This window comes from Haemorhous mexicanus, chromosome 5, assembly GCF_027477595.1.
Source record: "Haemorhous mexicanus isolate bHaeMex1 chromosome 5, bHaeMex1.pri, whole genome shotgun sequence".
In the NCBI taxonomy this organism is placed as follows: Eukaryota; Metazoa; Chordata; class Aves; order Passeriformes; family Fringillidae; genus Haemorhous; species Haemorhous mexicanus.
In genome coordinates this window covers 66,658,477-66,675,941 of record NC_082345.1, presented here as the reverse complement: position 1 = coordinate 66,675,941, position 17,465 = coordinate 66,658,477, and the positions used below count along the sequence as shown (strand labels likewise).

The 17,465-nt window shown below is 37.3% G+C and overlaps 1 protein-coding gene across 1 annotated transcript in view; it reads left to right on the top strand.

Annotated features, from left to right (window-relative positions):
- PCLO (piccolo presynaptic cytomatrix protein) overlaps nucleotides 1-17,465 on the top strand; it is a 110,589-nt gene that overhangs the window by 45,950 nt on the left and 47,174 nt on the right. Inside the window, exon 5 of the mRNA XM_059847450.1 lies at nucleotides 11,649-11,774. Within this exon, the coding sequence (XP_059703433.1) occupies nucleotides 11,649-11,774 (126 nt within the window). The remainder of the gene's footprint in view (nucleotides 1-11,648; nucleotides 11,775-17,465) is intronic.

Below are 17,465 nucleotides of genomic sequence, written 5' to 3'. Positions count from 1 at the left end.
TTCCGTGAAACCATCAGACTTTCTTTTAACTTGCTTAAAAGATTCTAATAGTGTGTGTCAAACTCTGTTTCTGCACAGAAGTAATTACTGACTGGCAGCCCTGGTGTTCCCTCGAGCATTAAGCAGAAAGTGGCATGAACTTACTTGAATTGCTAAATATTGTTTTCAAAGGGTTTCTGGCAGTAAAGTCTTGATAATTTCCATCCTCAGTACCCACCTCACATTTAGGGTGTTAAATGAATGCTCTGTATGCATTATGAGGTATTTTCTTGTTAGTCAGCGTAACACCCACCCATGATTTCAGGCTGCAGAAAGACCCCTCCACCCACACAGCCCAGTCTGAAAGGAGCTGCCAGCTCTGCTGTGTGTCAGCCTGTGCTGCTCCAGGCCCTCCCAGTCCACAGGAACTCCTTGGCATCCTCGCAGGGATCTTTGCCCTGCGGGCTGATGAGTAATGCTGTGATCCAAGCTGCTGTCTTACTCAGAAATAAGAGAAATTACAACCACGCAAGTGTAAAGCTCGTGATTTAGTGTTGCTGAAGCCTGCTTTCCTATGTAAAATTACTCACCCTTATGCAGTGGGAAATGCCTATTCCAAATTCTTGATTAACTCTCATGCTGGCAGTCACAGCAACACACTGTGCCTCAGGGAAAATGCCTTGTGAGCAGTGATGGGCAAACCCAAGGTGTAGATATTGACGTCTCATTGACTAAATGAGGTCACATAGGTGTAGATATTGACGCCTTGCACAAATGAGGTCACATAGGATCCAAAATTTACTCAGAGTCCTGATAAGGTTATATAGCCCACACTGGGATTTCTCACTGCTATAGCTATATAATATTGTGCTTAAATTCTAATTGGAAAAAGCAAGCTTGGCTCCATCTACAAGCTGCAGTCATGTTTTTTGTTTTAGTCCAGATACATGCTTGGAGACCTGCACAGATATATTTCTGTGTGATGCATACCTAGATTTCCCTACAAGTACTTAAAGGCCTAAATGCAAATTTTACATAAAAGAGCCAAAGGTAGAATAGGGTGGCCCTGAAACAGAAAAATTATTTGTAGTTTTCCCTCTTTATACGTCTTTGAAGTATCATAATTCACTGCCTCCCTTCCTTCCCTTCTCTCAAGTGTCTGAATGATTTAACTGTATGAAGACTCTCTTCAAATGTGCAGTGCATTATGCTTAGCCTTCAACTTTCCAAATGACTTCTACCAGAAATAGGCATGTGGTTTTAAAAATAATAAATTTTATCAAATATTATCTGCAAACTAATAGTAAACATCTCTGTTTACTAACCAGACAATGACTATTAACCAGAGGAAGGTATAGAATTCTATTATGCAGCAAAAGTTACTTAAAATATTGGTAAATTTAAAAAATATATACTTTTATACCATCACAGTCATCTCACTACAAGAGTTTTGGATATTCATCTAGATTGCATGTCTGATTGCTTCCCCAGCTGGTTTCTTTCTCTTTGTTTATTTTTATTTGTTCCCTTTGTCTCTTTTTGATCTTCTTTCTTCCTGCCCTTCTTTCTTATCAAAAGTACCAAAATGAGGTTTTGACTCATTTTGTCTGCATTTATATTTGTTGCATAAACACAGGAAGTGTGTATGTTAAAAACCACAATCCTCAGTAAAGCTCACGTGAGGAGATCAAATCTTTCCAAGAGAACAGTCACCATTGAAAAGACCCTTTGAGCAGCATCTTCAGCTGAATTTTTGTGTTGCTGGATTCTTACAAGCCAGCTGGCCTGTGGTCCTGGGTGACCACAACAATGTGAGCACCATCCATTGTCTCCAGTTTCCTCATAGTACATACAGAACCTCCTCTGTCTTGGCTATGCACAAAAACCTCTCCTATGTGATCGTTTCTACACATGCAAGAGCAGTTTATATTTATCTTTTAAATGATCTATGGGCAGTTTGGTCAGTTCTGAAGCAGGAGCTGTCTGGGGAGATGCCTGACCCTGACAGATTCTCCTCAGGGGATTCATGAACACGCCTTCAGAGTACAATCAGTGTATCCTAACTGGAGTGTGCACAGCGGGACTTACGTAGAAAATGCCCTAAACTGTACAGAATTCCCACTTGGAGAATTCCTGTAACTGTTGACCAGCTGCTCTGCTGGGCAACTGGCCAGTGCTTCAGCCCATTATCTCATCTCACTGGGCCAGTTCTTGGGCCAACCTGGGCATTAATGATTCAGTGTGCTGGGTCAGCCCAGACAACCAACTCTACCACAGCAGCTGTAATTGTAGGACAAGATTTCATCCTAATATCACCTTTATAAGCTGAATTCCACAGGTCTCATCATGATCTTACCACAGTAGAAATTGCTGCCTGATTATGAATGCAAAAATTGTCACATTCTGAATATCAAGACTAATCCCAAATATTTTAAAATTCAGGCTTTTCCACTACATATTATGTGCACATGTATTTGGTTTATTTGCTTTCTTGATTAATAAAAACTGACTCTGAGGTGCAGATGCCTTTGATGCCTCTTACATAACCTGGCATAATTTTGCCCACAGAAGCATATAATGTGAAATTTGGCATGCGAATGAGGTGTTTGAGGATGGAGAAACCAAGCCAAAATTGTGATGGCAAGAGAATAGTAGCGCTGAATGAAAAATAATTATATACTTGCTCACTGTTTGCTCTCTTAAAGGTTCTTGTTTCTTTATTATATACCAAAAGCTAGAGCATACAGATCTACTCTTCGAGATATGCAGTGTCCCCTCCTCAGACAGTGAGAGGTGTGAAGAAATTTCCAAGGATTTACTCTGCAAAGACTGATTAATAATTTGCAATAAGAAAAAATAAATAAAGAAGAATTGGCATCACAGATGTGCTAATGTGCCAAAGCAATGAGGGCAGTGCTCAGTGAATGATAATACAGCAGTGTTTAATGCTCCAGAAACTCACTGTTTGTTTTCACTGAGTCCCTTGTTCCTTTTGGATCCTTTAGCAGAGCAGCAAAAGAGCTGTTTTATATTGCCAGAATTTTCTCTTCTGTTTTTTGTCACGCCGTCATTATATTTGAAAAAGTGAATTAAGGATGTGGCTATTGAAGGTAATGAAAGCGCTGGCAATACCTTTGGAAACGTTGCAAAGGTGACTTACATTGTGCTATTCCTGATCAGGAAGCTGTTTAGGCACACTCAGGGGGAAAATCCAACAAGGCAGACACATCTCAGTTGGTCTATAGGTATAATGAGTGCACTCAGTCAAAGGTAATTTTTACTCCTTTACCTCACATAGGCTGAATCAGAAGTAATTCTTCCTTTTTTAAAAGGAGGGATGTTCTGTGTTTCCAGGATAAAAAAATAAATTACCTTTGAGTGGCCAGACTGTCTGTGTTGGGGAACATCCTCTTCAATTCTGGTTTAAAAAAAAAAAAAAAAAAGAAGGCAGAGAAACTATTCAGAAAAATCTGCAAACTTTGTAGTGGAGCAAAGAAGTGAATTAAATGGTGGGAAGAGTGCATCCCTAATCTCTGCCTCAGCAGTGATGTAAGTGAAATTGCAAGTAGAATTACAGGGTAGCTGTAAAGCTGTACACACGTCAGACATGCCTCATACTCTCCCTAAGGATTGCTAATTCCTGCAAACAACACTACACTTCTGCAGTGTGCCAGCTCATGCAGTGCTTATCTGGATGGAGAGGAGAGGAATTCAAAGAGTTTTCCTGTATCAAGACCTCATCACTATAGTCAGTCTCTAAATAAACAACCCAATATATTTAGGATTCTTTCACCTGCAAGTTCAGCAAAATTAGTTCTTACAGAAAAATACTAAAGGGCAATGAATATGTGATTAGTAATCAGTTAAAAACATGTCAAATATAGTCACAGTCTATGTTCAATGGGAGAAGTCAGAATGAGAACTGCAACCCAGCTCCTGTCTTCATACTCTTAGAGGATTACCTATCCTACTTCTTTCATTTAATGTTGGGAAGAACTGAGATAATACTTTGCACAAAAAAGCAATACCCTCCTCTAATATTCCCTTGTCACTGGGGAAGGACTTAATCCCTAATAATTGGTCATCATCCCTCAAACACTCATGCCTTATCAGAGACATGGCACAGAAGGTAAAACCCATAAAAAAAAAGGGACTCAACTGTTGCAGTCAGGCTACATCAGAGATTTTCCTGGGAAGTCACGTGGTAGTAAATGAGGACAGGACTGGAAATCAAAGGACAAAAGAGATGTCTGGTTTTGTCTAAATATCAATTTTAGAAAGAACTCAGTACCATTAAACTTTCCTAAATAAAAACAAAGAAACAAATAAATTCTTCTGTGTGCTAGAAACACTTTGTAGAGGTACAGACCATATATTCCTTTTATATCTCTTGCCTACAAATTATTTTAATTTGAAAAGCACTAGTGTGCGTATTTAAAATACTTTCAATGAAATCTTTTTGGCAGTTCAGTTGTTTATGCATATTGCAGTATATGAACACTTGAGATTTTGAGAAGAGGAAGGGAGTTGAAGATTTTTAGAGGAGGTAATTGAGAGGGCAATGTGTCTCCTGGACATAAGGCTCCATTTGTTTTCAGAGCTGTCATGCACAAAAGGCTGCATAAACAGATCACTGCAACACTGAATGTTAGAGTTCAGTCAAGCCCCCAGATTTCCATGGAGGTTCAGCTGTCAGTCAGTGGCATTGAGCCATTGGAGTCCATCAGTAAACACAGATGAAACTCAGTGCCTACAAGGGATTTTATAGATTTAAAGCTACAGTCTACCATAGATGATACCATAGATTCTGATGTGACAGATTGTCCAAAAAGATGAGACTTTTATCTTGCTTTCAAGTAGATGTGATAAATGCTTCAAGAGGCTAATTCATAAAACACTTTATGATCCTTCAGGATGATAACCAGTGTGCACATCAGCATGAAGCAGATTTGCAGCTGATATAAATCAATGCTGTGCTATTAAAACAACTGCAATATATCTGAATTTCATCAGCTCCTGATTTGACTTCACGAGTATTTTATGCCTTAATTGCCAATGGCCAAGAAATGCAATAGCTGAGTAGATACAATCATGTTTCTAGGAAACAACTTCATTGAAGCTAATTTTGTTAGAAGCACCAAAATAATTCTCCTGAGGACACTCTTGGAAATGCTGTACCTATATAGACAACACACCTCTGATATGGATCATCATGTTATGTATTCCAGAGAATTGCATAAGAATAACAATGTAAATAAAATTTTAGGCTGGATGTTATTATAGACATTATTTTTCCTTCTAAGTTCCTGAGTTAACTTGTTTCTGTTTGCTTTGTCATGTTTCCTTCCTCTCTGCTCTCCAGATTGCTTTATCACCACTACAATGTCTAAATAAATAGCTTGTATTTCTCCATGGTACTTTTAACTCTGACCTTTCCAAGAGAAGTCATTGATGTTTTTAATGTGTTTGAGCCTTCTGTTCCATGCAGACAATGGAACAGGGTGTAAAATTATTCCAGCAGATAAGGGCCTACCAGCACCCTAGCATATGTCTGGTCTAGATAAGGCTGGAGGAGGAATGAGGAGATAATGTCTAGTAAATGAACACAGGAGGAAGGTATGTTCTGTCTCCATTCACAGCCAAACAGTGTTGAAAGGCTTCATATTGTTTGGTCATTGCTAAAACGTGGTACATTGGCACATTGCAAAGTCTTTCATGCCTAATGTCTCATTTGCATGCTTTCTTCTCATGCATTTGTTACCACTGGACCTTGACTAACAAAGAGATCACCCTTGTACTTCCTTGCCTTAATTCACCATTGTGGTTTTTTTCTGGTTTGGGGATTTTTTGTATTATTAGAAAGTGATGAAAAACATAGTTCAACAAGTCTGTGCATTGGCTTCTGGATGTGGAATACAACACTTAATCTCTATTTTGAAATTTAAACATATCTCCCATTTCAGCCTACTCAGAGATAGGTGTTGTAGCCCTGCATTTTGCAGTTTAAGCCCATTTCAATTTTTCCTATTTTACTTCTGTATAGTTTCAAAGCACACAATATCTGAAGATGTTGAAATGGACATGGGTTTACAGAAATAGTGAGTTTCAGCTACCATCTTGAAGGGTATCTTTAAGGCTCTTAGAAACCAAAATCAACAGCACTTTTTTAATATCTCTCCTTGAGTTCAGTCACTTAGAAGTCTATTACAAATTCATATAGCTCTAACTGTGACAAAAGTCAGATTGCTGCTGACACTCATACAATTTCCTATGCCAATTGTCACAAACACGTGTGATTACTGAAAATCTGTTGTAGATTTTAATTGCTTCTTTACTTTCCTTGCTCATATAATTAGAGAGACAAATGGTTTCATACTTTCTAAAATTAGCCCAGAGGAAATATTTGCTTGAGTTAACACATGAACAATGTTTGCACAGAGCTTCTGAGTCACATGCCAGCATTCTCCTGCATGTGTTGAAGTTGTTGCTACTGCATAGGACCTGTATGATGATTAAATATTACCAGTCCTAGCATTTGCTGCTGAAATGCTATTTACTTTCATAAGATAAAACATCCCTGGAAAATTAATTTTTACTTTTCCATAAAATCAGGACCATCAACACCAGGAAAACATTGCTGGGCCTTGAGCTGTTCATTTTTTTGCTGCTCTTTTTTCTTCTTCCTTTCCTTTAACCTTTAACCTATGGACGGGGTTATCAGCAATAGTTTGTAAAGGCAAGCCTAATAATTGCTTGGATGCTGAAATGGTTCCAGGAAATCTAGACTGTTTATACTCTAATGTCTATAATGGAGCTGCTCAGCAAAGCAGTGAAAAGATGGTAAGTTTCATGATCTTCCCTGTGTCCTGAGAGCAACAGCAACAGATTGGCTACAGCCTGATCTTTATTATCTCCATAAGAGACAAAAAGGATTGAATTGTAATTGCAGAGCTCAGGTTATAGTCAGCATATTCCAGCAAAGTAAATTACAGTCTTTCTGCTGTGTTGCTACTGTGACACAATGAAGTATACAAGGAGATAGATTCCATAGTGTTTGAGACACTTAGAGGTACAGAAGTTCAGAATAAATGTATCAAAAGGGACAGAAAGTACTTCATGGTGGAAATAAGAAATGAGGAGTGATGAATTTTGAAAATGCATTTGCAGTAATTCTTGCCAGGTCACCAGTGACAGAATTTATTAGTAGCAGGTTCTTGGTTACTGATCATATATAAATATAAATATAAATATGATATATAAGTGTAAATATAAATATAAATATATGTAATGAATATTCATCACTGAAACAGTTTATGGTGTCTGGAAGGATAAGTGAATGACAAGTGAAATATCCTTTTGAAAGTCACAGAGTCAATTATTTGCCAAAAAGCAAAAAAGGCCATTCAATATTTTTCCTCCAAAAATGGATTTCTCACAAAAATAACTCTGCAGTTATTAAGCACTTGAAGTCTTTGCTAGCATAGAATGGAATGGAATGGAATGGAATGGAATGGAATGGAATGGAATGGAACAAAATGAAATACAAAATACAAAATGCAGTATTTCAGTCAGAAGCTACCTACAAAAATCTTACAGCTACTGACCAATTCAGGGTGGAAGAAAAGTAAAAGTTGTTAAAGGCATTGTTTAAAAGCCAACCTTGTCAAAAGCCTCTTAAACCCTGACAAGCATGGAGAATTGACCACCTCTTGCAGAAGCCTGTTCTAGTCTTTGACCACCTTCTCAGCCTAAACTTCTCCTGGTACAGCTTTGAACTATTCCCACAAAGTCTGTTACTGGATACCAGGGAGAAGAGCTCAGCACTTCCCTTCCTCAGGAAGCTGTAGAGAGCAATGAGGTTGCCTCTCACTGCTTTTTCTCCAAACTTGACAAACCCAAAGCCCTCAGACTCTCCTTACAGAACATTCCTTCCAGCTCTTTCACCAGCCTCACTGCCCTCCTTCAGACACATTCAAGGACCTTGACAATCCTTCTCAAATCGTGGGGCCCAGACCTGTGCATGGAACTCAAGGTGAGGCTGAACCAATGCTGTACACAGAGTACAATCAGCTCTTTTGACTGTCTGGTGATGCTGTGTTTGATGCCAGCCAGGACAGGGTTTGTTCCCTTGGCTGACTCAAACTGAGCTGCAGCTGGAGCAGCACCCCCAGATCCCTCTCTGATTTACAGCCATCACTCTCCCACTTACAGCTGTGCCAGTGTCACAGGTCCAGGATCCAGCATTTCCACATGCTAAATTTCACCCCATTAATCACAGCCCAATGCTCCAGTCTATCTAGATTCCTCTGAAAGGCCTCTAGTCAACAGCACCTCCCAGTTTTTGTCATGAGCAAACGTGCTAGTGGTGCATTCAACTCCTGCATCCAGACTTTTGACAGACATATTGAACAAATCTGGCCTAGAATTGATCCCTGAAGAGCACTGCTGGTGTTCAGTCCCCAGCCAGATGTCATTCCATTCACTACAATCCCTCTGCCCTTCAGCCAGTTCTTCACCAAGAACTTTGTGAACCCACTCATCCCAAAGCTGTACAGCTCATCCATAAGGATGCTGTGAGAGCCAGCATCAAAAGGCATAGTAAAATCCAGAAAAACTACATCCAGCCCCTTCCCATCATCCGCTGGGCAGGTGACCTAAAGCTTCAAACTCTGATTGTTCATATGTTCAACTGTATAAATCAGAGGCTTACAAGCTAACTGTAGTGATTTAGTATCCTTTTTTTAAAATTTGTTTATCAATGTATAAAAGCAATTTAATTGCATGATCAACCCTGTCAAAGCTTAGCATTATAAATTTTATTGTGTATTTGATTTGGGTGGGGTAGAGTTTTGGGATGTTTTTTTAGCTTAGCATGCTCCATCTTAAAGCTTTAGTTAAGATAAGAGGGAGAGTAGGATCACAGCCTTGGGACATCAGTAAAAACAGTTTAATTAATTACCAGTCTTCTCACTTTGAAGCATCCTAAAAAGGACTGGATTTTTAGGTGCAAAATTCCCTTTGAAGAGTGTTCTCCTGAATATATTTTTCATGGAAATCAATACTCATGATTCAGAAAGGTACCTTCTCTTATTCAAATCACAGTGATTTGCTTTTTGATGGTTTACTGATCCTGCATCTTCTAAAGAAAACAGAAGTTCGTTAATCTGGAAACATAAATGAGAAAGATGAATATATGGTTATATCAAAATAGCCTGAGAGATGGAAATTAAGACTCAAAATTAAAAAGGTAAAAGCAACAACAAAAACAAGGGAAAAGAGATCTGAGAAAGCATATGATGGGTATTTTTAAACTATCTGCATTCAAGGTTATAAACTGGGAAATGTCATTTCAAACAGAAGTAGTAAGCTCAATATTTTCAATAGATAAAATATAAATAGTCTTGAAATCCCATCTTTACATGAAAAAATACAGCACGACCCAAGACTTATTTCTTTGTCAACCAGAACAGAGCACTTAGAGCTCTTTTGGTGAAAAGCAGCTCATTCATTCTGACTACCAGGCTTTGTCATTAACCTTAATTTAAATTTAAATTGTAATTTAAGTATTTTTCTAGTAGTGTTTTTGCAACACACACAGAGTCACCAACTCCTGTGATTGTCCCTTAGCAAACATACCTCTACTTTATCCATAAGGTCAGTCACACATTTGACTCTAAAACCTACAAGCATAAAATGCAAACCCTTTCAAAGTGTCTAGGAATTAAAAAAAAAAAATCATATAATAGCATTAAAAGTACTTTCTTTTATTAGCAATAATATGGACAAAACCCTCCAAAAGCTAAACAAATATATCAGCCAAGATTTTCAGTTCCCTAGTATAGGTATCCATGTGAATGCCTCTGGAATCAAGTGCACACTCATTTACATGGCAAACTGCCTTGCCATTCTGTCACAAATCGCCTATGAGAGGTAGAAGTGCTAACTCTGTGCATCATGATAAAATCCTGACTCCGAGGAGTTCCTGCCCTCTGTGATGGAAAGCAGCTGTGTTGACTGTGTGAGTTAAGATACTGTGTCCTTGCTTGTGTGTTGAGTACAAAGAATAGTTGTTTCTTGGATTTGCTGAACTCAGTAGTTCCCAGTTTTGAGCTTTAAATCTATAAACATATTAATGACTCTTTTCATACTGCTTGATCAGAAGTTGTCTGTGCAGCCCACAAAAATTTCTAAGTTCTCAGGATGGACATATGTTTGAATGTTTTTATAGGTGTATGCATTCATTTTATGCAATGAGGTACTAATTTTTTAAAGGACATCATCCTTAGAATGGTGTTTTTTCTTACCCTGTCAAGTTAGGAAACATATAGTTTGCCTACCAGTGCAGAATTTCTAATTTGCTCTGAAATAAGGTAATTAATTAAAAATATTATTGCAGTTCTTTCCAATTAAATGGAAAAATCACTCTCCTAAGAAAAAATATATTTGGAAAATATCAAATTATGAGGAAAGCTGAGTCAAAAAGTATATAGATTTAGCTAAACTGGGATAGAAAAACTAATGGAAACTTTTATTTTGTCAGAAACGTAATGTGGTAATCCTTGTACTGAAAGAAACTCAGGGCTGACTTATGAAACACTAATAGCATTATGAAAAGGAAAAGCCTTAATCTAAAAAGACAAAGCTTTGCAAAGAGGTGGTGTGGTGACCTTTCTACAGCTGGTTAGTCTAGTCACTCAGCAGGTTTGGCTTATGAAATTAATCAATTGAAAAATATTTTTTTTAGCCTTTACAATAAAGGTGGGTAAATCAGCCTTTTAATTCTCAGACCAAAGTGTAAATAATCTCATATGGAATTTTCTTCAAAGAAAAATATTTTTTAACTAGTATAGGAAGTTTTGGTTGCTTTTTTTTTTTTTATAGAGCAAAATAACATGAAAAATTGGCAATGCATAAGATCATTTTATTACTTAATATTTCAAGCTTTTGTTTTCGCTCTCATTATTTTATACATAAGTGAGGCTAGTGATCTGCTACTCTCCAGCTGAAATAATGAGTGATAAAAATGTTTTTATCTCTATGCTTTTTTAAAAAGGAAGAAGTTATGCAATTTAATTATGCTTTACACAGAATTATTGTATGCTTTTCCCACCATTTATTTGCACATCCTTTGATGTGAAAGATGTCAATTAAAAACAAATATTTAGGAAAAATAATAGCATTTGCTAAGAATAGGTTCATGTAAATGTACATGCTTTGTGCTTGAAAGAGCAAGCTCAAGGGTCTCTGTCTCCATAATTATGTGATTCTAAAAACTCAGATGTTATAATTTCTCAGCTAAATTGCATGCATGTTGTAGGCATTTGATTAAGCTATCCTTTGAATCCAAACTTCCTGTGGATTTCTAGGAATTTAATTCAATTTATTAACATTGTAAATAGATTGTCAGAAGATAGGATAAACTTCAATGTAATTTTTAATAACTCAGTAGTTTGTGTTATGCCAGTCATGCAGTAGCTGCTCAAGAAGATCTTCCCAAATTTAGAAGAGCATCAGATGTGACTGCAGTTAATCCTGATCTTCCAACTACAGACAGAAGTTATCTGGGACATCTTCAGTAACCTCTGATGACTTGTTCTCTTCCTTTCTTTCCACTGAATTATTCATTGCTTCATTTCTGTTCAAAGTTTTTTCTCTTTCTTTGATCACAGGCAATGGACTGGGAATCCGAATTGTAGGTGGGAAAGAAATTCCAGGAAGCAGTGGAGAAATTGGAGCTTACATTGCCAAGATCTTGCCTGGAGGCAATGCAGAGCAGACAGGGAAGCTTGTAGAAGGTAAGATAAATGCATTATTAAAAGATGAAGCCATGGGACTGTAGGGAGTTTGTTATAATTATTTATAACACACATTTTCTCTTGCGCAACGGATGCAATCGTGTGCAAGGAATGAGAGCTATGCCTCCATGATGCTTAAAGCAGAAAAGGCCTGATGGAAAGAGATTTTATGGCTTCCATGGCCAAAGAGAGTTGCCACAATGAGCATTATTTGGGCATGTCTTCAACAAGATGTGTCAACATGCTGTCTGCATGGTCACATGTCATCAGCCAATATCATGGATATGGGTTTTGAAGATCTTTAACCTGCCTTGATCATCTAAGTATCCTTGTTTGAAATTACTTTTATTTCTTAGTTTTATTTTTTATATTACTTATATTTCAATTTCAAATTACTTATATTTCTTAGTTGCACAGGTAAAAAAGATCGAGTTGTCTCCCACTTACATGCACTAACTTTTTTTCTTAGTCCCTTATAAATCATACCTAATGTTAGTTGTTCACTTTAAGGTAACCATCCAACCTGCCCCAACAGGCAACAGAGAAAAAGAGGTATCCACAGAAAAGCAGGTTTTTCATCTAACTTAGACCTCTGTTTCAAGAATTGAAAACTTCTTCTTCCATTAATTTGCATTCAACTCCACATCATCCTTTAGGCTACCAAAGCTAGGTGAAATGATAACTTCATTATCAATACATTTTCCAGGATTATTGCAATATGTCATTCTGTCTAACCATTTATTTCTCTGATTACATGAATGCCACCTTCTTTTTATAACTTTCTCTTTTTATAACTATTTTTTAGTTCCCTTTTACAAATCTATATGCACCTGAAGTGTCAGTCTGTCCATAGGCCAAAAAAGAATTCATTTGAGTCCAACTCATTGAACTCTTTTTTTTTTTTTCCTTTTTCCTAAATAAAACCATGTGGTCAGGGAAAAATAATAAAAGAAGAAAAGTAGGGAGAGTAGTCATTCCAGGCAGAATTCAATTCACATAAGTTTTCTGAATGGTAAACAAGCAAAAAAAAGTCATTATTTAATCAGAAGCACTTTGCAGGCAGTAAAACTGAGTAAATTGATTAAAGAATGTATTTACAAGGAATAATTTAATTATTCTGTGGGCATTACAAAATAGCGTCACCTGCCTTCACCCTGCAGCTTTATACATCCTTGGTGCTTTCTTTGCCAAAATTTTAATGATATACAACAAAAAAAAAAAACTCCAAAGGGACGCAAACCCCAATGTGCAATGAAATTAAACAGAAAATTAAAAAGAAATATATTTTGTTTTGGCCTATACAGTTGATTCTGATATTAATTTTTAATGGGTAGTATCTCACTCATCAAATGACAGAATAGTGTTATTTTTTGTGCATGAATGATGAAAGAATTGACCTTAATTTTGTGTGTTTTGAAGCAAGTATTTGTTTTGGCTCCCTCTGTAGAAATAAGTAGGTCTTTCATAACTGTGCTAGAGTGCGCATGCTTTGTTTCAGTACCAAGCAAGTAAAGAGGAAAATGTGGTTATTCAACATTTCCCCAAGACTGGACATTGCAAGAAAGAGAACAAGCAGTTACAGATTGGAATTATCTCTAGTCTTTTGGTTTATTTTGCCAGGAAATTTTCTGGAAATTGAAGTTTAAAACAGTTCTTTACTCACCACATTTGGTTCATTTCAGCAGTGATCAAGAACATCTTGGATTTACAATAACTACAGGAGAAATCTGACATAGAAATTTACTTTTTAATCTGTTTACATAATATATTTTGAAGGTTTATTCCTATTTTATAGGAAGATGAATATGACAGTAAAATATTTATTCCTTTGTTTAATTCTCCTATATTATGTTCAATCATGTTTCTGGTCCAACCTTTATAAAAGTATCCTAGACTTGGATAAATTGGCCTAAATCAACTCCATCAAAATCCCTATATTTCATCTGTAGAATTTGTCTACACAATGTCTCAGAATATGTTTCAGTACTGATGTGTTAAATGTTCTCTCAGAGAGAAAAAAATGCTTCCTGCAGAATGCACTTTGACTTTGACACCCATGACAAACGTCTCTCACTGTCATTTACCTTTAGGTCTTGCCTTTATATCTAGTTTACTTTTTTATGTTATTTTAGATGGCTATCAGGGATCAACAAAGAATATTTTCCACTTCACTGTGAATTGTGGTTGGCTCAGTGGAAATATAGCTGGTGCCCATTTAACCTCTACCCCTCAGAAGAGCTAAAATCCACTGATGTCTTCAATCATTCTCATATTGATCTGTGTAAATCCAGCCAGACTGCTAATCTTACCAACATCTCTGAAAATAGAAGCTGGCCTTCTTTCCTTTTTCAAGTTATTGCTGTCTCTCAAACCACAGAGAGAAAAACTAAAGAAAACTTTGTATGTCATTATCTGTAAGTGCATTACTTTTTTTTTTTTTCAGTAATCATGAGTCACTTTTCCTGATTAAATGCTGTGTGACTACAAGTTTAGAGTATAAACAGTCACCAAGTAAACATATACTAATGTCACTACAAGTTAGTATCTTGACTCATTAGCCTTTCTAAGAACATGAATCACTCTGAAAAATCCCATCAACTTAATTAATTCCTCTAATTCTAAAAACACTGGGTCAAGTCTGAAAATCCTACCAGTAGCATAAGAAACAAGGATGGATTTGTTGTGGTTATGAAGGAAGACTAACTCCTACCTGCTCTCTGTATGACTGCACATACATAAATGACACAGAGATAGCATTCCTATCCTTAGAGAATAACATAAAATTTTAGCCTATTTAAAAAGCTTTGGAGGAGTCTTAGTGCTGAAAAATTTATTTATAGTTCTGACTGGCAAATACCACTCTTCTCGGTTGTCTCACCTTGAATTGCTTTCAAATGTCAAAAATATCTCTGATTCATCACTCATTGGCGTAACAAAAACTGGAGGTGGAAGACTCATTCCACGGAGCTCATCAAGTGCAAGGACTGTGTCAATTTGATAGATGTGTCTGTGCTCCCCCTCGTGTTGACAGAAAGAGTTCAGTTCTATTCCACCTGGTGAATCCACTGAGTGAGTGGCATTTCAGCCAGCAATTTTCAGAAACAGAAGAACATGGAGTAAGGAGCAGAAATGAAATGTTTGTGTGTTACCTACTCACAAATTTGCTGGATGTCCACAGCACTCCTCGGTTTTCTGACTGGACCATTTCAATAGGTTGAGTGGAGAGCCTGGGAACTGATGAACAACAGGTGTCTTTATTCCAGGTTTTCAATCAGCCAGACAAGCTGTGCTGCAATGGTTAGGTCATCTGATGTTCACTGGGATGAAGATATTCTCTGACTTTCCAGTCTTCTAGAAATTTTGGTAAACTAGCACTGTAAAAAACTTGATTTGTGGTGATCTTACTGCCTTTGCTTCTACCTCAATCAGCAGCACTAGTCAGACTTCTGTTAACCTGTCCTAAGCCCTTATGTGTGCATGTCTATTTTTATTATGTATTGATCATTTAAATTATATCATCCCAAACTTAAAAACAGGAAAATCATATATAGTGAAGACAAAAACTCTTGTCATGAAACATACTGAAATAGAACTTCCTGAAAGAAAAACTACCTGATAGACACAAGATACTGAAAGATAATGAGACCTGTTAAAGATCTTAAGTAGGTCAGGGCAGATAAACTGCCCTGCTGTTGGAGAGTTCCATCTTAGATGTGATCTCAGTTAATGGTGCCCTCCCCTCAGTCCAATCCTTTAGCACTTGTTTTGATCTAAATTAATAATTACTCTTCTCAGGATGTCAGAGCCACCTGCCTTCAAGAGTAGGTAAAAGCACATCCAATATCCTCAGCATCAAAGTCTAAATATGGAGGACAAGTTCCTAAATGTACTCAGCACCTTTTAGACTTTTATTCACCTGATAAGAAAGAGATGGTCAACTTTTCTAAATTCATTGCTTGCCTTTAGCTGTGCTGAAAGTTTCCCAGGCCACTGGCTGGTTCCCCTCAGGAAAGTATTTTAAATGAGTGGGTCTTTGGGAATGCCAGAGATCTCTTTCATCTTTAGAAAACTGCAAACTCAGAACTTTAAGATGCCTTCAGGAAATGAAATTGAGGTCTCCCTATTTCCTCTCATCCATATTTATTCATGTTTCTTTTCCCCTCAAGTATAAAGTTGTACATATTCTTATACATTCAATTGTCACAATTCTCTTCTTTGAGAAGACTTTTGATACAGAGCTCACTCTCTCTAATGCCCTAATATGGGGTCAAGTAACACTAGAATCATTCCTCAGACTGAGACTTAGAGCCTTGCTTTGGAGTTTGATGGGGTGGCACATCTTATGACCTCTTGGATCCACAGACCACAGCCACAGTGTCAACAAGAATACTTTCTCACAAATCTGGAGCCAGTAGAGAGAACATGTTCACTGCTTGTCACCAAGCAACCTTCCACACCAAACTGACATATGAGATGAACTGGGTGTACCAAATAACATGCTGCTCCTGGCAAAAGAGAGACACATCTAGACCAGTGGGAAGTGATTTCCACCCAAAGCAAAATATGATAGGGGAAAGGAGAAAAGAGCTATTTGGATAACCTCCATCAGTGAGCAGCCTTGCTCCCCACCTTCAGTTCACGGAAGAAGAAGGCAGACCCAGGAAGCCCTGTCAGAAGCCTGCCTTCACCAGAATGCTCTACAGCTCCCATCCATGGTGTGGACTTTGGCTTCTGACCTAGTTCGCTTCAAGCATCAGGCTTCATAATGGAAGACTGTATACTGAGAGATTCTTCAAAGGCAGAGGAGAAAAAGTCAGGGTTCAGTGGGACTCTTTTCTATATGTGTTCAGGTATGGTTAGCACAGTTCTTAGTAATTTCCAGAACAGGCAGTTAATCAAAAGGAAAATTATTAAAAAGACATGAGTACTTATATATGATGATAAAGAGAGCAGCTGCACTGTTAGGTAAAAATCTACTACAAAATACTAATCAGCTGACCACCCAGAAATGAGAGTGAAACGTGAGAGACTAAGAAATATGAGAGCCCTTGGTAGCAGTTTTGAATCTGGGGAAGGCTGCACATGGAAGCTCAAAGACATCCAACGTGTTCATGGTGTTTAAGCAATCCCTCATGCATAAAGTAGTCTGCATTAGGTGGAGAAAAAGAGTATTTATACTATCTGCAGTTCTTCCTCTGAGGAGAATGTAAATAAGACTAATGAACAAACTAGAGAGGAGATGGCCAGTGTGGGGAGACGATTAACTGTACTTTGGTTGTCTAGTATAAGTAGGATAAGAATCTGGCCATAATCAATATTGGATAGAGGCTATTAGAATATTAGGATTATTGCTTAATCTTTAAAGATTTTCCTCAATTCTGGGCAAAGACATCTTTGAATACAGGCAGTTTTCTCACTCCTCCAGTTTAAAGTGCCAACTACATAAGTTCCAGAACCTTTTTCACTTCAGCCATGCCCTGGGAATGTGTCCCTAATGAGTTTTCAGATAATAAATTTTCAATCATAGCTTTTCAAGTTTTTAAGTCCTTTTCATCTTAAAGCTTGTTATTTACTAGCATTGGAAACACATGATTTCTTTCAAGTTCTCTCAGATGGACAGTGGGATGCAACTGGATTACTGACCAGTCCATGAAAGGATTATAAAGAAAATATTGACAGATTTTCTACAAG